Raw genomic sequence first — 23,254 nt, 5'->3', positions numbered from 1 at the left:
ATGGCCTCCAGTTCCGCTGCCCCTTGGGCAAAAGATACCTCCGAGAATTCGTTCGGGCCCGTTAGTCACCTGAGGCCATTTGACTTTACTATCACCTTCGAGCAGGCTATACTGTCGATCATTCCTTCGGCGATCCTGCTACTAGCTGGACCACTACGACTATTCCATCTGTCTCGTTGTCAACGAAAGACGCGATCCGAACATGACTATTTCTTGAAGTTGGTAAGATACATCTTTCGTCTAATATTTTCTTAAATTGGGTTGCGACTAATCGGCTTATAGGTTGCCGCTTCAATTAATTTCGCCCTTCAACTGTGCCTCCTGGTGCTGTGGAGCATATCAGTTGCCTCTCGGACGTCGACTAGTATCCCCTCTGCTGCTCTAGGCCTCGCTAATTCCACCATTGTCATTGGGCTTTCCTATGTCGAAGACATAAAATCAACAAGACCCTCTTCTCTGTTGACTGTGTATCTGCTTCTCTCAGTTCTGTTCGATGCGACACAGATTCGAACACTATGGCTTACACATCGGGTCGCCATTGCAGCCGTGCAGAGTGCAATCCTTGGGACAAAACTCGCTATGCTCTTATTGGAGACCCGAGAGAAAACTTCTTATCTGAAGTCCCCCTACAAAGAGTATCCGCCGGAGGCAACCTGTGGCATTGTTAATCTGAGCTTTGTCTGGTGGCTGAATCGGCTCTTTTTGACTGGGTGTCGGAAGATCATTGGGAGTGGGGATCTTTTTGCCCTCGAGCCTGGTCTTAGCTCTGGTACTACAGGAGAAAGGCTAAAAAGAGCGTGGGAGAAGCATGGTTGGATATCCTCTCCGAAATTGGATATATCATTCGCTGACACGCCCCAGGTAAAGCAGGGAACACCTTTTCCTTGCCTTGGGCCTTTGTCTGCTGTTTCTGGTTGGAATTCCTGGCCGTGGCCTTTCCTCGAGTGTGTATGATTGGGTTCAACTTTGCCCAACCATTCATGATCACGGCAGTTCTGGTTTACATAGAGAACCCGATCACACCAGAGAGCTTGAATCGTGGATATGGCCTTATCGGAGCCACTTTCTTGATTTACCTTGGGTTAGCGGTATGATCTGTGCCTTCGGACTTTTGCTTTTTGTGTATTTCTTTCGCCGCTAATAAGAATGCTAGTTGTCTAATGTTCACTACAGACATCGCTTCTCCAGAGTGAGCACTTTGTTCCGTGGCACAATGATATCATTGATCCACGACAGGACCTTAACACTTCAGGCCGACCTCTTTGCGGAAAGTGCAGCTCTTACGTTGATGAGTACAGGTGAGTTCGAGGTGTACTTTCGCTTGTCTGAGAACATGAAAGAGAAAGCTCGGTTTAATAATTGGTTCCAAAAAGACATCGACGGCATCGTTGAGCATCTGGAAAACTTCAATGACGTATGGGCTCGCACGATTGAAGTGGCAGTCGGTACATGGCTACTTGAACGACAAGTGGGTGCAACTTGTGTGGTTCCATTGATTCTGACTCTAGGTAAGCATCAAGCCCCAGGCCAAAAAAATGTGTACCTCTCATACTTATGTTTGAACCAGCATGTCTGGGTGGTCAGAAGCTGGTGGCGAAGACGATAGGAAAGAACCAGCAAAATTGGAACCTTGAAATCCAGAAGAGGATTCAGAATACATCCTCTGTACTGGGTTCTATCAAAGCTACTAAGATTTCAGGGTTCTCTGGCAAACTATCCCAGGCCCTCCAGGGGCACCGCGAACGAGAACTCTTTGTATCTCGCGCTTTTTTCAAGGGTATTATGTGGTTAAATGGTCTAGGTTAGACAGTTTTTGCTTCTATGTTGTTCCTCCGCTGATATCAACCAGCAAGTCTGCCTCGGATATGGTCGCCTGTCATCACCTTCATTGTGTACGCTGTACAAGCACAAATTAGGGCTGACGACTCCCTCACTACCGTGAAAGCCTTCACTGCTCTGAGTATTATCACCCTCGTCACTACGCCCGCAGAAAAATTACTCGCTGTCTTACCCCAGCTAGCGGCTGCAATGGGATGTTTCCAGCGCATCCACGAATACATGGTATCTGAACCGATGAAAGACAGCCGCATTGGGAAGAAAAATCTTGCACTGTTTACTTCAGACAAGACCGAGCCGGAGGTTGCCATAGCCTTGGATAGCGTTACTGTCTTCCCTTCAGAAAAGGCTACATCTACCGCCCTTACTGACGTGTCTTTCAAAGTCACCAGTGGCAGCCTGGTGATTGTTATTGGGCCTGTTGGCTCAGGTAAAACTACATTGCTAAAGACCATCATAGGGGAGCTTGGTTGTCTATCGGGTGCCGTGTCTATCAGATCGACCAGAGGATCCTATTGCAGCCAGAATCCATGGCTGCTTAATACAACAATCAAGAAAAGCATAACTGGTATCTCGGACCACGAAGTCGATGAGAAGTGGTACAAAACTGTCATATATTCATGCTGCTTGGATGAGGATATTCGTCGTTGGCCTGACGGTGACCAAAGTGAGATTGGAAGTAAGGGTCTTGCACTTTCGGGAGGTCAAAAACAGAGAGTAGTATGCAACAATTCCGGACGTGTGTCTTTTTGACAAATGCTAATATTCTGGAGGCTCTGGCTCGTTCGGTGTACAGTCGCCACGATATAGCCTTGCTCGACGATGTCATGAGTGCGCTGGATGCGGAAACGCAAGAAATAATCATTCAACGACTTCTCTCCCGGGATGGGATATTTCGCCAGCTGGGGACAACTGTGGTTTTGACCACTCACAATTGTATGCTGTTTTCCAGACCTTTGTGACCAGGGAGTGCTGACTCGCGATATTCTCGACCATAGCTCGACTCCTTGGAATCGCAGATAGTGTGGTCTCGCTCACTTCGGATGGTCGAGTCGACCTTCAAACAACAGGCAGTGAGGCCATTCGCAATACAAATTTCTGGCAGGCTAGACGATATTCGGATGGGAAAATCCAGGATGACCTTAATGACAAACCCAATGATCATTCAAACACAATGGCTTCAAACTCCGACCCCGTCAGTGAGAACGAAAATATGGATCGAACTCGGCAAATCGGAGATCTATCAGTATATTTTTACTACGCACGAACAGTGGGTCCAGTTCTTTGCGGTGTGTTTCTTGTTGGACATGTTCTCTTAGCATTCGCCGAGAACTTTCCTCAAGTGTGGTTGAGCAAATGGACCACGGCAGGAGGCGAACAGCTTCCTCTCTATCTATCTGTTTATGCGGTCTTGGCACTCGCAGCATCACTTCTTACCATTTGGTGCATATGGGTTGTCTTTCTTAAGCTGATGCCGAAGTCCGCCATTCGTTTGCACTGGTTGCTTTTGGACACGACAATGAAAGCACCACTATCCTTCTTCTCCGCCACTGATAATGGCGTGACTCTGAATCGCTTTAGTCAAGATATGACCCTGGTGGATTTGGCCCTTCCTATTGCGTTAATGTCTTCCGCTGAGTCGTTTTTCGGATGTATTGCTACCATTGGTCTAATCGCCACCGGGTCTCCTTTTATGGCAACAACAATACCGATTACACTGATCGTACTCTATTTCTTGCAAAAGATTTATCTGAAGACGAGTCGCCAACTACGATATCTTGATCTCGAGTCTAGAAGCCCATTGTACTCACACTTTGCCGAGGTCCTCGAAGGTCTGCCGACAATTCGGGCCTTTGGCTGGCAAGACGCCTCATCAAAAATTCTAACTCAGCATCTTGACCGGTCTCAAACGCCGTACTATATGCTACTTTGCGCACAGAGATGGTTGAACTTGGTCTTGGACATCGTGGTGATGGCATTAGCAACCGTTGTGGTAACACTAGCCGTCATGCTGCGTAGCAGCACAGATTCGAGCCTCCTTGGCGTCGCGCTGAACAATATCCTTGGATTCAACCAAATGTTGTCATACTTCATCACATCATGGACTACTCTCGAGACCTCACTCGGAGCGATAGCCCGTGTCAAGTCATTTGTTGAGACAACACCATCTGAAAACAAACTGGGTACAGCCGCAGAATTGCCTACATCATGGCCCGATAGGGGGGATATTGACATACAGGGTCTCTCTCTCCGCTATCCTGATGGAACTCTGGCTCTGGATAACATCTCTATGCACATATGCCCGGGCGAGAAGATCGGTATTTGCGGCCGCACTGGCAGGTACGTGTGTTTCTCGTCTTGTGGCTTTCATTTATCTAACCAGGATGCTGACCAACCCTCCCATGTTTCAGCGGGAAAAGCTCCCTCACACTAGCCATGCTGCGCCTTGTAGACTTCTCGCATGGCAATATCACAGTCGATCATACTGACATTTCCAAGATCGCTCCCGCCTCAATCCAAGAGCGGCTGATAGCCGTGCCGCAGGACTCGTTCACGCTTCTGGGATCCATCCGCTATAATGCAGACATTATGGGACTCTCCAGCGACAGCGAGATTACATCTGTGCTGAAGCAGATCGGCGTTTGGGCAGCGATTGAAAGCCGTGGGGGCCTGGACGCACTCCTTGAGGACCATTCACTGTCGCAAGGAGAGCAGCAGCTCTTCTGTCTGGCACGGGCAATTCTTAAAAGGCAAACCAATAACGGTGGATGTCAGGTGCTAATCCTGGATGAAGCCACGAGCAGCCTTGATGCGCAAACAGACCGGCGAGTGCAGAAAGTCATGAGAGATGCTTTCTGTGGCTGCACTGTTTTCAGCGTCGCTCATAGAGTATGTTCCTATTTCGTCTTTCACTTAAGAGCAAGCTAATCGTTGGACAGCTTGACACAATCATAGATTTTGATCGAATTGCAGTATTGGATGCTGGATGTCTTGTTGAGTTGGATACTCCACAAAACCTTCTCGCTAGAGAGGGTTTATTCAAGCAGATGTACTATGGTACAGACACACAAGAACTTTAGTGACATGGTATGCCAATAGATCTCGTGTACTCTAGCTACCTGCATATGAATATGCAGGCGCCCCTTTCAGAGTGATATACTGCCTCTAGACTTCCTCGAGATAGTCTTGCTCCACCAACGTACTGACATGTCTTTGCAAATTCAATAATGTGAAAATTTTCAATTTAAAGTCGGATAGTGAGTACATTCAAGATTGCATAGTATTTTGACTGAATTCCATAATTTATTAGAACCCACCATTCGGGTGGATGATCACTTTTGTGTACCCATCCTCCCTTTTGTCAAATTTCTCATAAGCAGTCTCGGCATCTGCAAGTGCAATCGCATGCGAGATCACAAAGCTGGGCTTTGCTTTGCCAGCAATAATCATGTCTCGAAGGTATCGGTTATAGGACTTGACATTACATTGCCCGGTACCAAGGGAAAGACCCTATAAAAGGTTAGGTCTAATGAAACTAATAGAGGGAAATTCTAATACCTTTTCAAACAACTTTCCAAAGCTAAGGCTGATCATTCCATTCGCAGTGGCGGCGTCGGCTGCACCAGGATCGCTAAAGAAGGGATCGTTAGGTAAGTTGCCAGGAATAGAGCCTTGGAAGACCCTTGTTCACATACCTAGGAACGTATAATCCAGGGATTCCCATCCCACCACAAGCCCGTGTGACGCGAATCATGTTTTCAAGAACAATATTTGCCTTTTCAGCAGAACCGTTGGAGTCGACAGCCTGGTATCCAACGGCATCCACCGAGCGATCAACCATATCCCCGTTGTGACTGATTATTTGATCGACAGCGTCTCCCTTGTGAAGTCTATAGGAATAGCGCCAATCTTCTTGGCGGCATCTAGTCGCTCGGCAACGCGATCAACAACGTAAATGTTAGACGCTCCTCGTAGAGCAGCAGAGTATGCGGCCATCAGTCCGACAGGACCAGCACCGAATACTGCAATACTTTCACCTGCTTGGAATCCGGAAATTTCCACACCATGCCAGCCTATAGATAACATAAAATCAGAGATAAGGTTCGATCGTATGGATGGTAGGTTTAACAGTACCGGTTGGGAAGATATCTAATAAAATATGCGTTAGTATGGGGAATCGCGAAGAGACGAACGTCAAATAATCAAACTCACCAGCTAGAAGAACGAAGTCTGCTTCATGCTCTTTACCCGGAGGCAACTTAAGAGCATTGAAATCGGCATACGGGACGCGGATGTACTGTGCCTGGCCTGTATCAACTGTTAGAGGCCTTGTATCAACATTGAATCTTTCTTGGAAATCTTACCTCCGCGGTAGGGACCCATTGCGACATATCCTAGGGCTCATTAGCCCAAAATAATTGAAGCTCAATCGTCAACTCTTACCGTAGGCACCGCCAGCAAAGCCAGGGTTGACACCGGTGCAGAATGCAGTTCTCCCTTCCTCGCAGTTTCGACACCGACCATCGGCGACGTTGAAGGGCATAACGACACGATCTCCTTTTTTCAACAGTGTAACTCCCTCACCCAATTCTTCCACGATTCCCATGTTCTCGTGACCTGTGCTTGGGTTAGCGGCTCCTCGACAACAATTTGGGTCTTTTAGTTGAGAAAGTAATACCGAACGTAATCCCTGGCTCGGCGGCTGTTCTCCCTTCGTACATACTGTAGCCCAGTCAGTCTCCCAGAAAGAAGGATGGCTATGTTTGAGGGAAACTTACTGCAAGTCCGAACCGCAAATGGCAGCCTTCATACCCAATTAGTTTGGTTTTCATTATCAAGCTATCAGAGTCTTCACGTCACTCACTGTAGTCACCTTCACGATAATATCATCAGGATGTTCCATTCTCGGCTTTTCGACTTCTTCAACCCGAACCTGGTAAGGTCCAATATAGTTCAGCGCTTTCATAGTTGTTGTTGCCATTGTGATTCTGATTGGGGGGAATTAAATTGCGAGGAGTTGATGGGGGCACTCGGCGGGGTGTTTGAGTATTTGTAGGAAATCGGCACAGCAGGAGCTCACGGATGAGCTAATGCATATCAGACCTATGATTAACGTGGAGCTTTATTCATGGTTTGCTTGTGCTCAACAGCGATATGAGGGGGAGCTACACTATCCCCGCACTGATTTGATCCGGGGAATATTGCCTTTCCTGGAGTCGCTGAGCTTGCCATAAGCAGGTCTTTGAGGTCGGGATTCGATGCTGTGGGAGAGTCAGCTGGTTCCAAACACGTTCGATCGGAATTTGTATCAGGGATCAGCATCGTGAATATGTGGGCCAATAATTCCTTTCTGGAACTCATGTCACAAGCCAAAAAGGGTAGCCTGAGGCATAACGTTTTGTTCAGAAACGGCTGCGTCTTTAACTTGCAGTTATCATCGTGTTGGTTGCACTAATTTTATCTTCAGCTTTGCATGAGGGAATCTTTGTTTCTTAAATCACAGCCCAGCAGGGAGATACGAGATGTATACCATGTCCCTCCCAGAAATAAACTCTATCCCGTAATTAGCTCTTCATTTTAATCCAACGTCGATCAAATGAAGAACTACACAATAAGTACAATCCCCCGCATTGTCTGTCTGACATCACTCTAGGGAGTCTCCAGGGCTCATCCTTAAAATGGCATTTTTCCCCGCAAAGTGACCAATTTGGGCTAATGAAATATTGGCGGTGGAGACACTTTAAAAATGGGAGCCAATCACAGCGCCGTTTCGAATGCCCAACCTTCGAACTAGGACGGGGAACCTTACCTATCAGGTGTAGTGGGAACTTTCAATGAGGAGAAGTATACATTGAGCTTTCATAAGAACATAAATGAATTCGTTTCTCCAGTTCGATTGGAACTTCTCCAATACACCCACCCAATCCGCCTCATATCCTACACCATGAAAATCGACCGCTTTCGATCTGCCTGGGGAATTGCTCCTGGTCCGAACATGGACAATTGGGCCCAATGGTTTCCAGAACTAAAAGCTCAAGGCTACAGTATGTGCACAGTTCCTCACATTTCAATACCATATTGACATCTTCCTGGTAGGTGGTGTCGAAGTAGATATTCATCCGCTGGAGCCAAGTAGAGACTTTCCCCGCCTAAGGGAACTATGCAACCAGACTGGGTTAGAGCTTGGGTTAATGTCAGTGATTGAGCACTCGAGAAAGCAAAAGAGTAACTTGCTGATATGAGTGAAAAGGATACACTCATCTTGGTTCCAGTATCTCGGGCCCCGTCCAGCTGGCACCAAAGCAGACCACCACTTGCAAAATTATCGAAGCCTGCTCAAATCGGTTCAGCAACTGAAGCCATCGACTATGAATTTCCAATCAGGCGAGTAAGTGACATCTGTATAACTTGATTATTGAGCGTCCTCTGACATTAAGCCTAAAGAGACCTTTGGGACGTCGAGGAGTCAATTAAATTCTATAAAGGGACTATCCAGATTGACAGCGAGCTTGGAATATCTGGCCGTGTCTACCATGAGACTCACAGAAACCGATCACTCTTTACGCCCTATGCAACACGGCGCATTTTGGAGGCTGTCCCCAAGTAGGAAAACATTGCCTTTTATCGACCAGTGATTTAACAAATTGCTGACAATACCCTAGCCTTCGGATCACGGCCGATTTCTCCCATTGGATGGTTGGATGTGAAAGAGTGCTCGACCTCAGCGAACGTGACAAAGTCATGATGGACGCAATTATACCGCATGTAAGGAACACCCACCCAAGTTCAGGTTATATGATTTTAATACTGGGCTAGGTTTACCATATTCACGCCAGAATTGGAACAACGCAAGCATCACAATGCCCTGAACCTACAAACCCCGTCTTCAAAGAAGAAAAAGAGTGCTTTGAGAGGATTTGGAAAGATGTCATCCGTTCGCGGGTCAAGGATGGAGCAACTACAAGAATTGTTTTTGTGCCAGAATATGGGTTGGTCCTCTATAATCTCCCTACTATGGGCTCAATGCTTACCTTGCTCCTAGACCATTCCCCTATCACCCAATCGGGAGTACCAAAACCCATAGTCAAGTTGCGGATGAAGAGGGCCAACGGCTGCAGGTCCTTTTTAATGACTTCGCTGCAACCTTGAACGATGCTTGATTAGGCTCTGTCATAACGTGGCCCAAAACTTTAGATAAAACCCAATTTGATACAACTTAAAATGCTCAACCTTAGACTGGGGTAGCACCCCCATTTCCCTATTATAGTGAAGAGGACTTCCTGGTATCTATTCCCCCGCAGAGGTCTCACTGCTTTATCTAATAACGACTCTAACTACTAGGGTAAGAAACGGTCCTCTTGTCCTCCTTTTCCTCCTCTCTGGCCCACCACCAGCAGGCAATATTGCTCCCTATGGCAGCAATGACCCCTGCTAGAGGAATACTGAAACTCTTTTTATATCTATTATATGCCCACTTAGACTGAAATAGCTGGGGCCCAATAACACTACCAAGCTGGCTGATGGAGTTCTACAGAACTCAGGCAAAGGCGGTTTCCGTGGCCCCTTCATAGTAGCTGAGCGCCATGAGCTGAAGGGAATGTAATAAATGGATACGAGAAGGTGCCTAACATGCATGCGACGTATAGGCTGGGTGTCGCAGAAACGACGGAGAAAAGGATGAAGGAGACGATGATACCCGCATTATGCACCCTGAGAAGTTAGCTATGCTCTCGCAACACAAGGAGGTGACATAATCTGCTGCAAGAGGCATTAAAAAGGAAATAGAAAGCTAATCTACCTAGGTAGTATATAATATACATAACAACCTTGAAAAAACTCATGACATATCACGTAACAACGGCGTATTCCCATCAATATCAATCCCAAATCTGGTCTCTCTATCATCAAGCCGTTCATGAACATCACCAGTGTCCACGGCCGAACCATGCCCTCCATTTTGGTTTGTCCGCCCATCATCAACCCGTTCATCAGCATCATCACTCTCCACTGCCGAACCAGGGCTTTCATCTTGGCTTTCATCCCCAACACTAGACACGCTCGAACCATTCGAAGCCGAAACATTAGACTGGCTCGTCTCTCTTTCTACCTCCCACCACCCCATTGAAAACAGCCCCTCGAACAAACCCCTTTTCCTCAACTCCGCATCAGAATACTCCGTGCCCCTCAAAAGTTCCAACAACCTTGACTCAGCAACGAGACTCGCAGCTGAAGCAATACTACACGGACTCTTCGGCAGCACCTCCTTCGTCCGCATCATACAAAGCACAGCAAGTGCACAAACCACCATGGCGGCCAAAACGCCATCCAGGATGCGCTTGGAAAGTTCATTCTGCACGAGATACTTCCGGCCATCATGGAAGACGCCCTCGTAAACAGGTGCATGGCTGGTAGCAGGCTCAACGAACCAAGTAGTGTCCAGCGGGTCGTCGAAAGATTCCCGCCCATTCGAATTGAATAATTGCGCCATGATGATGCCCCAAACTGTATTGAGGCGCGCTGCCAGGACAGTCGGGTCGAGGAGTTCTTCGGCGGGGACGCCGTGGGCGCCATCGGTCAGAGCGCTTAGTAATATGTTTCTGACATTGGGGTTTGATTTGAAGAGGTAATTATCGATCGTTCCTAACGAAGGAAAGGAGCCGATGGTCGTGTTGAAGACTGTTCTGTTTGTGTTTGGGACGACCCGGGGATGGACTTCGGCATCGATGGAGAAGGATGGAAGCTGAAGTCTTGTGTCGACCTCTACTTCTTCTATTGTCGCATTGCAGTTGAGCAAATAGTGTTCGGGCGACGCAATTCCGGAGCCATATGTGCCGTATAGTATGTTGTCGGTGGAGCAGTTTGAGGATCCATTTTTAGCCGGGGTGAAGTAAGTACCTCGAAGGAAGTGTGTCGTGTCGTCCAACGGGTTTTCTCCGCTGTTATGGGTATAGCAGGGGTTGTCAGCCATGCAAAAGTATCCACTGCTCGTAACGGAACAGTTGACTGGGGCATTTGTACAAGTGAGCTGGCTGCGAAGGGTGGGGATGCGGGCGTCGATGTAGCCTGCGCCTGGGGGGATGGTGGTATCGAAGAGGGCGAAGTGCGGGAAGGCAAGATTTTTGTATGTCCACTGTGGATCGGATAGATTGAGATGGATGATGAGGCCGGCCGTTTTGTCTGTATTAAAGTCGACAACTTTGCTATATTTCAGCTTGTCGCCCCGAGTGGAGTCTCCTAGATTCCAGCGGGTAGTCTGCGTGATATTCATAGGGGATGTGGGCCACGAGGCTTTGGCAGTATAAAGACCGGATACCACAATTGGGTTTATTGCTGCAAGAAGGAGAGATGTTGTGGCTGTGGCGAGAATCCACTGCTTCTTTCGGAGGTTATCAAATACTCCGTAGACGGCAATTTTGCGAAGCTGGTTCTCGAAGATGGTTGTTTGTGGTGGGGCAGAGCCCTCGCGGAGGCGAGCATAGGGTTGTACAATCCGTGCGCCAAACTCGACGGATGTGAACACGACACGAATGGTAAACATGACCAATGCCGGGATATAGGTCCATATATAGTGAATATATTGTGACTTTCCTTCGACCAAGGTGATACCATGCGTACTAGCGGAGATGTGGTAGACAACCTCGAGGCCTATAATCGTGGCGACGGGAAGGATAACCACGGCAATCCTAATGAACCATGTGGTCGAGAATGGATACCACCAGGTTATCACAGAGCTCTCAGGTTCACTAGGTTGGATACCTTCATATGCCGGTTTCTCCGTTGATTCATTCTGTGGTAGTAGCCTGAACGTTCCCTCCGTGTGACTTGAGGTATAAAGTGTCTGGCTAAGCCTAGTATCGGCCATTTGCGTCTCTGTCTTGAGCTGTGATCCTTTAAATGAGGTCATGAACTCTGGGCTCTGGGCAAAGACAGTCGCCATTCCCCCAATGGACCCCGTGTCGCGCGGGCATACAGCAACCGGGACAAAGAAGCAAAGAAGGGTGATGGCAATAGCAATCAAACAAACCAGTAGAGCTGCTATCAGCCAGAACGACAACTGACGCACAAATAAACGCTCCTCAATAAGCTGCTCCGTTCCCTCAACATTGTGCGGCTCGGGTCGAAGAAGGTCATTCTGCATGACCTGTCGCATAAGACACGAGAACTCACTTCGCAGGGCATCCGTAAATGCCGCCATGTCATTCCAATACACCTCTTGTGAAGTGCCATTGTGTCCGTTAAACTGATAGCCCTCCTCCGAAATAGCCGCACCCCCATCTTGCTCACTAAGAGTCAAGGACCGGAAGCTACTATGTAAGATTTTATCTGCTGACGCACCCGCGATTCCCTCCGTGGCCTCCAAGCGCTGCGGCTGAATATCCGCTGATATAGCACTCTGTCCGGGTTCACGCCAGATTTTCACCGGGCCCCGATACATATTATACCTAGGCTTGCAGACAACCAGGTGAAATGGAGGGGCATTCCATGCCGATTGCAGTACTTGCTTTCCCGGGAGCTTAACGCCACCCGGGTTGACAACAGCCGCCCAAATTCGCCAATCAAGCGTCCAGTCGACAGACAAATGGTTGCCGACAAGGTAGGAGTTGGCGTCTTCGCCGTCACATGAGCGTAGATAGATCTCTATGCTGATATTCTTCCTGTTTAGTATCGATTCGATGTCGTCGGGATAAATGGCACTACGACATCCGTCCGTGGATGACCATATTGTGGTGTTTCTTTCCAACATTGGACCACCATTGTGTGGTGATGATATGTTACCGGTCCCCCAAGTCACGGTCCCGTTCTCGCAATCGAGGAAAGGCTCAATGACTTCTATATCTGCCTGATATCTCGGGCCTATTGGGATGGTATTTTTCTCCGTCGTATTTGAGCTGGCGGGTTGGAAGGGTGTGTAGATGTAGGGTTCGTGGAGACCGAATGGACGGGTTAAATTGCGGGCAGCAAATGCTGAACAGGCGGCGTATGACCGGGAGTCATAAACAGTCGGCCAATAATTGGACCCGTTGAACATTTTGAGGATGGTTAGACTCGAGGGACGAGTGATGGGCACTGGGTCGAGTTCAAAAAGACCTGTCGAAAACACCGTCACGCCGTTAAGAAGCAGCGAGCCTGCCACACATAGAGATACCAGAAAGTGCTTCTGCTTGAGGGATTGATATAGCGATAGAACGTTCCATTTCGACATGTAGTCGAGGAAGATACTCTGCGAAGCTGGTGTTGGGCCCCGGTGCATCAAAATCCACGGCATGAGCTGTGTGGCGCGGTATTCAGCCTGCATCCAGCCAGCTGTGAGGATCGTAAATACTAGATCAACATTAGATCATTTTCTCTGGAATCAAGTAATAGGGCTGTATACCTGCGGTCGGCCCATATGTCCATAAATAATAGTATCGATCACCATCCGTCTTTATTCCCAAACTGCGACCCTCGCGTTGTGTGTACACGTAAAGCACAATGAGTGTGCCGAAAAGTGACAGGAAACTGAACAAAAATACGATCATGATCGGACGGCGTAGAAAGAACGGCGCCCACAGTTTTCGATGGTCACCCTGTTCATTTTCCTCTCTTGCAACAGAGGCGTAGTTGCCTCGCCTTTCAGCGCAGGAGTGTTCTTGTGCTAACATATTGAAGTTAGAGGCTCGGATTCCATCAGAATAGATGCAAGCAAGGCAAGGCCTATAGCCCAGAAGGTTCTGGGTGAATAGTCGGTATTTGAGAGGAAATTGATAGAGTAATCTGGACTCCGTATACACCGAAAAATTTTAAGAATCTGAAGACCTACCGATTTCCTTTTCTGGTTAGGTTTGCCTTTAGGGGTTTGATGGCTTGGTAATCTCTCACCGACTAGTATTTCATGTCGAATACTAAAGGTTGCATACATGGTGGAAACAGGTATTAATACCCAGAAAATCATGTGACCAATGGTACAATCCATACCATACAAAAGTGCATATTACAGTTAGTCATCTATGTCCGCCCAGATTGTTGAAACCGCGGGTTTTGTCATTTTAGTTAGTTAGAGATTCCAATATATCTGATTTTGTCCATACGTTGTCATACAGCCAGATTTCTGTCATTTCAGCCTCATGCACTGCCCCTTTCATTTTACAAAAGTACTACTCACAGCCACGAAACTATCTAGATTTGTTCGTTGATGAGGATTTTCTATCACGCATCCTCTTACTTTCTCTCCTTTTTTTATATCGCTTAACTCCATTGTTAACTAGGTCTTGAAAAGTGCAGCCAATTTGGTTCACACTTGGCAGACACTTGGCGTCAAACGTGGACTACAGAGGTAAACACCCAAACAATGCCAAGACCATTGATCATTGCCTATCTAGGCAATTGTCTAACTTAAATAAGCAAGGCGGATACACTACTCCATATATTCCCTGTAATGGTCCCCTTTCTAATTTAATGCAGCTGCACTTTCCCCGGCGCTGCCTCGTCCTCTATCTGAGGTTACATTGCTCAGCCCTAGAGATATAGATAGATCTATGTACATTCGATTCCTTGTTCGTAAATGCCTTAATAAATATTAAAAGAATAAACACAATTGATATGAAATTTGTTTTATCATATATTTTATGTTGTACAGTGATGTGGACTAATAGTGAACATTCTCACTTGCGGCTGACCGTGGTCTGCGCTGCCTGACACACCATCTAGGGAATAGGGCCGGGTTAGAATCTGCAAGATTGAAAAGTTAGGGGCATTCCCTAATACCTAGCATGCTCCAGACCTTTCATCCAAAATAGTTTCGTCTGCTCGCTGACCAGAGGGATGAGCAAGGTGAGCAGATGAGATTTTCTTTTTCCATCACACCTCGGCGGTTTGGTACTGTCTTTCGAACCAAGACTCCCTTCCCTCTATATGATATCGAGCAAATTACTAACTACCCCGCAAATGGCCCAAGCGGCTGAATGTATAAAGCATCTATATTTGTTGAGATCATAGCTATGTGACCCTGTTTGATAGTAGTTAAATAATTTGCTCCTCCTCCTCTGTCCCTTCCTTTCCCCAGTTCTCGGCCACTAGCTAATACAACAGTACTGATTTATCTCTTTTCATTTAGTATTCACAGCATTCTAGAAGCCCTATAGACCATACATGTACCAGCCTAATACGGAAGCTATCTTTATGCTGTTGTTTACAGGTGTAATTCTTTCCATTGAATCAAAACCAAATCACCACAACAGCCAACCCCCGTTCTCCTTGCAACCGGTATCTCAAGCATTAGAAGGCTTCACGGAACGCAAGGACACTGGAATAGCAGTTGTATCATCAGACACATTCCACAGCAAGGAATAAATGCCTTCGCCCTGCGAGTTCTCTCTAACATAGAAGCTGGAAGAGATCTCGCCAGAGTCCGATTCCACCATCATCCACGTTCCATAGAAGATGAAACCCGTAGTAGTCTCATTCGACCTATTCTGAGACGTGAAGCCCATTTCATGGCCCGAAGACGACGAACTGGGGATGTAAAGCATCTGGTCGGACCAGCTGGCGTTCGCATTGGTGGTTCCGTTCGGGTTGGCGATCCAAGTGCTATCCGAGGACTCAGATGCACGTTCGACTAGTATCTCCCATATTAATGTATAAACATGACTGTAGAGTGGAAGATTTCACTGACAGGATACACTTGAAGTAGTCGAAGCAGTTGAGTTGGCTGGGTCGCCAATCAGAGCCTTGCCTAGCACCTCGTCAATATGGTTCTATATAGTGGTCGGTGATTAAGCCTACCGTCTCCGTAGAACAGGGAGAGACCACCAACTGAGCCTCCATACGCATAAAGTCCGAATTTCTCACCTGCGCCGGGAGGGCTCCGCGAGACGACTTGAGAAGCGTACGCGGACGCTCCCAGGCACAGCATTGTGCAAGATACTAAGAGACGGAACATGGTGGATAGTAGATAATGAGAAAGATGTCTGACTTTGCACAATATTTTATAGGAACCTGACTATTTTGCTGTCGTTCTCTATATACATAGTCCTTTTGCACGTTACGACCTCCCGAGGTCGGAGGCAGAGCTCCGCTTAGTCAAAATTTAGGTTGAACATGCAGTATCCAATCGGCGTTTAGACCTTTTTATGGTTTATCGCAAATATAGTCTCTACAGCATAGAGAGTGGTCAAAACTGGGTTTGTGGATTTGTGGACGAGTCCAGGCCGCGCGTTGGCTGACGTCGGTGCCGCGGTGCCGCGGTGGTTCTTGGTTGATACCTGAAGATGTCAGTTAGCTTGAAAAGGCGTGCGGGGACTTTGCTTAAATCTGCCTTGCAGTGTATGTCACAATTCCGTGTTAAATAAGTGGAAATAGACTAATAACATTTTTGGTCGGGTTGTGGGTAGTCCGTTAATCCCAAAGTCCCAAAGTATGGCGGTAGTCTACAGTTTTAATGAACATTTTTGTTTCAATTGAGGCATTCTGATGTTTCTGGGAGTCATTCTTTCTCTCCGCTCTATCTTAGAACTTCTATGCCGCGCAATTCGTGACGAGTGATCTGCATTATGGTCTGATCTCCAATCGTGCAGATCCACCTTTTGGGTTTCAACTCCTGGCGGTCCTCGTCCCGTCCCATATAGCTTAAAAATAACCTCACAAATAGGCCAACTCTAGATCGTCAGGGATCGGCAATCCCGAGGTCAAGATCTGAGCTTACGCAGCCTTATCCGTTGAGCCAAGCCAAGTCCAATCAAACCTCATTGACATCGTTAGTTTGTTGGCCCTCTTGATACTCGAGACGAGTTCCAATGCTTCTTCCGAGGTACTGGAATAGTAGAGCATCTGGGCATTATATATGTTGATAAAAATTGGTTTTTAGCAACAATATCTTTCTACAAATCATTTCACAGTCCTTTCCAACAATATTACATTCGTTGTTATTGTTTCTTTTCTTTTCTAATTTCCATTCTTCTGTGCATTTACTTTGTGTTCGTCCGCTACAGTTCAAATTGCTAGCACCCTTGACCGGCCTGAAGCGATCATGAAGATTTGGACCACTCTTTTGACCCTCGCCGGAGTAGCCTCGACAACCTCGATCCATCACGACATACATCACAGGGTCAAACGAGAGGTTTGCTCTGGAAATACTGCCAGTGATAGACAGAGCTGGTGCAACTACAATACGAGCACCAACTACTACGATGTCGTCCCAACCACGGGCGTGACCAGAGAGTATTACCTCAATATTGAAGATGTCACACTTGCTCCCGATGGCTACTCTCGCGCAGCAATGGCAGTCAACGGGTCCATTCCAGGCCCTACCATTCAGGCCAATTGGGGCGATTATGTTATCGTTCATGTCACCAACAGTTTGACCTCAGACAACGGGTCTAGCATCCATTTCCACGGCATCCGCCAGAACTATACCAATCCGAACGATGGCGTTGTATCCATCACCCAATGTCCTACTGCTCCAGGACAGACAACAACCTATAAGTGGAGGGCCACACAATATGGCTCATCATGGTACCATTCTCACATTGGGTTGCAAGCCTATGAGGGTGTCTTCGGTGGAATCGTGATCAACGGACCTGCCACTGAGAACTATGATGTGGACAAAGGAGTTTTGTTCCTCAATGATTGGAGTCACCAGACTGCTGATGAGCTCTACGCCTCTGCCCAGGCCGATGGTCCGCCTACATTGGACAATGGTCTCATCAACGGCACCAATGTGTATGGAGATGACGATTCAACCAGCCAAACGGGCTATCGTTTCAATACATCATTCATTGAAGGCACTTCTTACCGCTTCCGTCTTGTGAATGCTGCGGTAGACACCCACTTCAAGTTCTCAATTGACAACCATACTCTGACGGTGATGGCGATGGACTTGGTACCCATCGAGCCATTCAACACAACTGTCTTGAGCATCGGCATGGGTAAGAGACCATCCACCTACCAACTACATATAACCTTACTAACCCTTATTCCCATCCAGGTCAGCGGTACGATATTGTGGTGAACGCAGATCAATCCACCGGAAGCGACAGTTTCTGGATGCGCGCAATCCCGCAATCCGCGTGTTCCGACAACGACAGCACAGACAACATCAAAGGAATCGTCTATTACGGCAGCACAGCATCCACGCCCACCACGACCGCATACACGTACACGGATAGCTGTGACGACATGGACATATCCGATCTCGTCCCGTACCTTGTCCAGAGCGCATCGGAACCATACTACAACTCCAGCGAGCCAGTCACACTAGGCACGAATACCGAGAATCTCTTCCGCTGGAAAATGAACGGGACATCGATGCAAGTATACTGGGATAACCCGACACTACTGCAAATCTGGAATAACGATACAACATTCACCGATGAAAGCGGCGTAGTCGTGCTCCCGCTCGCAGACGAGTGGTCCTACGTTATTATCGAAACCACCATGACTGTCCCGCATCCTATCCACTTACACGGGCACGACTTCTTTATTCTCGCGCAGGGAACGGGCACGTACAGCTCCTCCGATATCACGAGCTTGACGAACCCGCCCCGACGGGATGTGGCCATGCTCCCGGGCTCTGGGTACCTTGTTGTTGCGTTCAAGACTGATAATCCCGGGGCTTGGTTGATGCATTGCCATATTGGGTGGCATACTGAGGAAGGGTTTGCGATTCAGTTCTTGGAGAGGTATGCGGAGGCCCGGAAGCTGATTGATTATGATACTTTGAATTCTACTTGTGAGGCGTGGGATGCATATGTCACGGAGAGTGAGCTTGAGCAGGAGGATGATGGTATATAGATATACAGGCCGTGGATAGAGTAACAATTTGAGGGTTTGTTTTACGGTCAGCAACTATTTACAGCCATTGACATACATGCAAGCCACCAGAGCTCCATCTATCCATCCATTCATCCATCTACTCTACCCCCTCCGCGTAATGGCAATTCCCACCCGGAAATGCTTCAAAAACCTCCCCCAAACAACCTTTCCCTCAACTTCCCCAACAGCAACAGGCCACAACACCCTGCCAGCACCGTCCTCAAACCCAATCGGACACCCCTCCACGGTCTGGCACTCTGGCGCAGCACTCATATACCCTGGATCAACAGAATTCATAGCAACACGCCGTCCCTTCCATGCAGCGTGTGCTTCTGTCTCTGTTATCATGTTGATCGCTGCTTTAGACATATTCGTGTGTACGTGGTGTCCAGCTTTGCTGCTTGATTGGGGTGTGTCTTCTAGGATTCCTTCGCGGGATGAGACATTTATTATGTATCCTGCTGGTGTAGATTGGGAGGAGGATGAGGAGGACGGTGGGGTGCCCATCACTGGGAGGAGTTCGCGGCAGAGGATTAGAGGCACGAAGGCGTTGACGGAGTGCGCACTTATTAGATCTGAGTAGGGGATTTCGTGGAGGGATTGGACCCAGGATGATTTTGATGGCTCTTCGTCTTCATCGTTGATTTTTCGGAGGCCCTTTGTGGCTATTTGGTTTGTAGGTTGGGTATTGCTTGTATCTTCAATTTGAGGCTGTGTTTTGTTGTTCGTAATACGTGGGATCCAGGTTGCTTGCTGTCCTCCTCTTACACGCGGTGTGTATCTGTCGTTCTCGGATTCTGCGAGTAGGGACATGGCCTGTGGATGGTCTTTTAGATGATCCTCTCTGGAAATGGCTCTCATTTCTCCTTTGACTGGGTCAGTGAGGGTTTGCGCAGCGTTGTTGATAAGTATATACAGGGATTGTGGTGTATCGGATGGAGTCTCGCTGTCCCAAGCACGGAGTAATTGTTTGACAATATGGACCAGACGGAAAGCATCGTTTGCTGTTCTGAAGTCTGCACCGACTACTTTCAGTCTTTTCTCCCATTGAGGGAAGTCTGGCTCTGTGGAATATCGGATTGCAGCATCGGCTGGATACCGAGAGGATACAATGACGTTGGCTCCACAGCGGAGGAGTCGCACTGTAGTGAAGTAACCCAGGTTTATTCTCCCGCCGGTAACGAGCGCGATTTTACCAGTGAGGTCTAGTTTTTCTGGTAGGGAGAGATTTGAGCAGCCGATATTAAACATGCCGCATTGGCGACATAGTGACGGGTATAGTTCGTGAGAATCATTGGCCGAGAAGCGGTACCGACAGATGTAGCATCTTTTTTTAACGTCTGAGACTCTCGGTGCGTCGGTTCTCTGAGATCGTGCATGTTGTGTATATCGAGTATTGTCTTCCATGGAGAGATGGCCTTGCACGGCTAGAACAACCTCAGACAGAGGCTCTGTTGGAGAAACCACTTTATGGTTTTGAAGATAATCCAAAACTTTGAGTGTCGTTTCCAACTCGTTCGATGTTGGGACATGCATACTATCCATGGACGCATGTCCCTCAGATTTGGTCATCGCTTCCAATTGGCCTAGGTAGGCCTTGATGCCTTTGATAATGCCGTTGCATCTGAGCGACCGCAACGCTTTCGAGACTTCACTGTGTGGAGTGAGATGCCAGGCTATTTCGTCAAAGACATCAGCTGTAACAGAAGATAGTTGGATCGCTAGATTACTAGGCACTTTTCGCTCGCTGCAGGCTTGTTGGTCTTGTCGCAGGCGCTGTGCGACTGTCTCTGCGTCTGGCAGTTCCAATCCTGGGAGCTCTTGCTTCATCTTGTTTGATATTTTTTCTCGAAGAAAAAAAATCCCGAACAGGATAGAAGGGCATAGATGGATATGTAGGTAGAAGCCTAAGATGAGTCAACAGAAATGACTCAGGTTGGGTTGTGTTTTTGGCCCCCGCTGACTCGCTTTTATCGCGTGAGGTTCCACAATATCTGAGATCTTTTGTGATCTTTCCACCGTCTTTCCTTTGACCACATCTTCAAAGACAACGTGGCAAAATGGACAATCAAAAAGCATCAACCAGTTCCATAGCCCGCAATATAGCGGCTATTCCGACCGAGCTCGCTCATCAAATCATCGATGACCTGCGAGTATGGGACGTCCTCAAGCTTCTATGCTACGATAATGATCGAGTGGATGCCTGCATCATGTCCCATCCAATCTGCCGCAATATGTTCGGTGCCGACCCAGAAACGCTGGCCAAGTGGAAGCCCGCTGCCCACCTTTACAAAGATATATTCATGGCAGTGGGAAAGGCATTTGTACCATCACACTGGAATGGAATAAACCCTCTTGTCACAAATATCCATTTACTCATACCTCAGAAATATGGAGAGATCTCGAACCAAATGAAGTACCGCATTCAGGATGAGCTCAATATTCATTGGCGCAAAGTAGACCTCACTCGGTTCGGTGCTCCCAATTACTCCAACGGATTTGAGGATCGATACCTCAAGACATTCTCTTCTTTCGAAGAGCAGAAGCAATGCTGGGATGATATACAGAAAGCAAAGGCCAATTTATTTCAGTTGAGGGCTTCGGAGCTTCACTGGACTGCTGATATATTGGAAGCAAATCCGGATATCCTGAAACGCACACTGGACCCGGCCCAGGAATTTCGGCCAAATACTGCACACATCGTGTCGAGATTGCGGCATATCGCTGGTGAAATTTTGCGGACCCCGGCCCAGAAATTCATCTTCTCCGAACATTTCCGTTATGAATTCCTGGGGATCATTCCTTTCGACTCGGCCTTGGACCAACTCTTGCATATGATGCAAAATCATGGTATCATAGAAGGCGATCGGGTTGTGGCGAGCAACACAATCATTTCAGCTGATGCCGCTGCGCACCCATCTTCTATCATCAGTTTGATTCGAATTATTATTGATGGGATGCCGAAATTTTACATCTCACCCCCAGAGACGGCAGAGCAACGAGCCGAAATTGCGTGCAGGAATGTAGCCAACAAAGACGGCGATATTCTTCGAACGGCGAATACTCCATGGTCCGAACCGTTTGGTGCAAATGAACGGGTTTCTTTAAAGGAACCCTTTTTCACAGCGTTCAAATATGGTGATAGCAAAGGTTACTGGCGGCCAAAATCCTCTTTTTGGGATCCTCACCATGAGATGGAGAAAGAATGGCTCGTCAGTTTTATCGAGGTTTATCGGTACTTGAAGAACCTGGATGAATAAACGTTTTTCTTGATGAAGGCTGTTTTAGTGCCTGTGAACCTTTGACTGGGATTAGTAGGTGGAGGACAAGTAATGACATCTAATCTTGCTTGCAATAGAATAGCGTCGATTATTATTTGAAATATGTGGTGTTGCTTCGAGAATGGCTATTGATTTAGTGTAGTCTTGTCTTTCGTGGAGCAAAAGGTTCTGTAGACGAAGGATAAAGTGTAGCAGGACTAAGATCCCAGGAGCCAGAGGCCTTGAAGATATTACTCCCCGATGTTGGGGAGTAGAACGGAAAGGAAAAGCCAGGATTTGCCAGACGTTATCCGCTACCTAGTTCCCTCCATGTAGATGGTTTTAGCTCCCAGGTGAATCTTGCCAGAAACAATACAAGGAAATATTCACAAGGTGACCTCTAACTGTCTGATTTGCTGCCACTCCTTCTTGAGAATCCCCAAATGCACTTCGTCCCACCATTTATCGTCCTTAAACAAGCACTCCCTTCTCCGTCCCTCCTCCCGGAAGCCAATTCTCTCATAAACCTTCTGTGCGCGAGTGTTCCATCCAAAAACATTGCACTCCACCCGGTGCAGACCAGCATTCCTGAATGCCCAGTCAAGCATCCAGTTGATTGCCTCGGCGCCATATCCCTGGCTTTGATATTCCTTCTTAACATCGATACCAAATTCCGAGCAACGGTGATGGGCCATATCTGGACTTGGAGACTTCAAGAAAAGTGTGCCGATAGGCTCGGGTTGTATCTGGTTGACCGAATCATCGGTGGTTCTGTAGATAACCACAAACAAGAGCGAGTTACCAATGAGGTACTTCCTGATGTTGTCGGTTAATTGGCGGTCCACAGGTCGGACGAGTGATGCACAGGAGTTTGTGAAGGCAGCCGGATCACTCTGAATGGAATGGAAGAAGTTGTCATCTTCAGGGGAGTTAAAACTACGGTATTGCAGACGATCGGAGCGGAATAGATCCATGACGCTGTATGCGGCTGATGGGATGGCAAAATGTTGCCCGTTGGTCAAAAGAGGAAAGTGGGATGAGGGAGAGATATACGAGAAAGATCTAGGGGCTGCAGATATACGTGAGGGGCTCTTTGTTTGGTCAGGTGACAGGAACAGGGGTATGGCATTCAAAGTGTCGCAGTGATTAAAGAGATTATATCCTGACCATAATCTGTATTAACTAGGTCCATATGGTAAATTTGGATAATCATCCCTATGGGGTGCCCGAGGCACCCCGCATAACCATCGCACTTTCTAGAAAGGTAGACGTATGATATGAATGACACGGTTGCCGAAGAACGGACTACTTGATCAACAGCCAAACTAAATTGCCAACCCAACTATACCAAGAGACTAGATACAGCCAAT

The 23,254-nt window shown here is 47.5% G+C and overlaps 9 protein-coding genes across 9 annotated transcripts; 4 read left to right on the top strand and 5 right to left on the bottom strand.

Annotated features, from left to right (window-relative positions):
* On the top strand, window positions 1-4,916 carry N7471_006275 (ABC transporter integral membrane type 1; the record flags this gene model as incomplete). The annotated part of the gene is made up of 10 exons (XM_057278994.1): window positions 1-222; window positions 283-769; window positions 862-1,088; window positions 1,154-1,508; window positions 1,568-1,777; window positions 1,850-2,556; window positions 2,610-2,772; window positions 2,835-4,176; window positions 4,248-4,725; window positions 4,776-4,916. The coding sequence occupies 10 exons, from the start codon at window positions 1-3 to the stop codon at window positions 4,914-4,916; spliced, it is 4,332 nt and encodes a 1,443-aa protein (XP_057138604.1).
* Window positions 4,917-5,142: 226 nt separating this feature from the next.
* N7471_006274 (glutathione-independent formaldehyde dehydrogenase) lies at window positions 5,143-6,817 on the bottom strand (the record flags this gene model as incomplete). Its single annotated transcript, XM_057278993.1, has 11 exons — window positions 5,143-5,346; window positions 5,395-5,467; window positions 5,532-5,716; window positions 5,776-5,909; window positions 5,971-5,985; window positions 6,049-6,144; window positions 6,201-6,230; window positions 6,280-6,453; window positions 6,515-6,558; window positions 6,615-6,640; window positions 6,701-6,817. 11 exons carry the CDS (start codon window positions 6,815-6,817, stop codon window positions 5,143-5,145), a joined length of 1,098 nt encoding a protein of 365 aa, XP_057138603.1.
* Window positions 6,818-7,780: 963 nt separating this feature from the next.
* N7471_006273 (sugar phosphate isomerase/epimerase family protein) lies at window positions 7,781-8,996 on the top strand (the record flags this gene model as incomplete). The annotated part of the gene is made up of 7 exons (XM_057278992.1): window positions 7,781-7,880; window positions 7,933-8,029; window positions 8,087-8,224; window positions 8,281-8,439; window positions 8,499-8,601; window positions 8,653-8,825; window positions 8,879-8,996. The coding sequence occupies 7 exons, from the start codon at window positions 7,781-7,783 to the stop codon at window positions 8,994-8,996; spliced, it is 888 nt and encodes a 295-aa protein (XP_057138602.1).
* Window positions 8,997-9,673: 677 nt separating this feature from the next.
* Window positions 9,674-13,478, bottom strand: N7471_006272 (DUF3433 domain-containing protein; the record flags this gene model as incomplete). The annotated part of the gene is made up of 2 exons (XM_057278991.1): window positions 9,674-13,158; window positions 13,211-13,478. 2 exons carry the CDS (start codon window positions 13,476-13,478, stop codon window positions 9,674-9,676), a joined length of 3,753 nt encoding a protein of 1,250 aa, XP_057138601.1.
* Window positions 13,479-15,083: 1,605 nt separating this feature from the next.
* On the bottom strand, window positions 15,084-15,727 carry N7471_006271 (uncharacterized protein; the record flags this gene model as incomplete). Its single annotated transcript, XM_057278990.1, has 3 exons — window positions 15,084-15,430; window positions 15,488-15,547; window positions 15,598-15,727. 3 exons carry the CDS (start codon window positions 15,725-15,727, stop codon window positions 15,084-15,086), a joined length of 537 nt encoding a protein of 178 aa, XP_057138600.1.
* A 1,113-nt stretch (window positions 15,728-16,840) lies between these two features.
* Window positions 16,841-18,603, top strand: N7471_006270 (Multicopper oxidase type 3; the record flags this gene model as incomplete). Its single annotated transcript, XM_057278989.1, has 2 exons — window positions 16,841-17,738; window positions 17,798-18,603. 2 exons carry the CDS (start codon window positions 16,841-16,843, stop codon window positions 18,601-18,603), a joined length of 1,704 nt encoding a protein of 567 aa, XP_057138599.1.
* Window positions 18,604-18,726: 123 nt separating this feature from the next.
* Window positions 18,727-20,454, bottom strand: N7471_006269 (uncharacterized protein; the record flags this gene model as incomplete). The annotated part of the gene is made up of 1 exon (XM_057278988.1): window positions 18,727-20,454. One exon carries the CDS (start codon window positions 20,452-20,454, stop codon window positions 18,727-18,729), a length of 1,728 nt encoding a protein of 575 aa, XP_057138598.1.
* Window positions 20,455-20,684: 230 nt separating this feature from the next.
* Window positions 20,685-21,884, top strand: N7471_006268 (uncharacterized protein; the record flags this gene model as incomplete). Its single annotated transcript, XM_057278987.1, has 1 exon — window positions 20,685-21,884. One exon carries the CDS (start codon window positions 20,685-20,687, stop codon window positions 21,882-21,884), a length of 1,200 nt encoding a protein of 399 aa, XP_057138597.1.
* A 386-nt stretch (window positions 21,885-22,270) lies between these two features.
* Window positions 22,271-22,858, bottom strand: N7471_006267 (GNAT family N-acetyltransferase; the record flags this gene model as incomplete). Its single annotated transcript, XM_057278986.1, has 1 exon — window positions 22,271-22,858. One exon carries the CDS (start codon window positions 22,856-22,858, stop codon window positions 22,271-22,273), a length of 588 nt encoding a protein of 195 aa, XP_057138596.1.
* Window positions 22,859-23,254: the final 396 nt, after the last annotated feature.

This window comes from Penicillium samsonianum (genome assembly GCF_028829775.1).
Source record: "Penicillium samsonianum strain IBT 33392 chromosome Unknown utg000003l_segment0_segment0, whole genome shotgun sequence".
Lineage (NCBI taxonomy): Eukaryota > Fungi > Ascomycota > Eurotiomycetes > Eurotiales > Aspergillaceae > Penicillium > Penicillium samsonianum.
The sequence above is the reverse complement of the archived record's forward strand: the minus strand, read 5'-3'. Positions and strand labels throughout refer to the sequence as shown.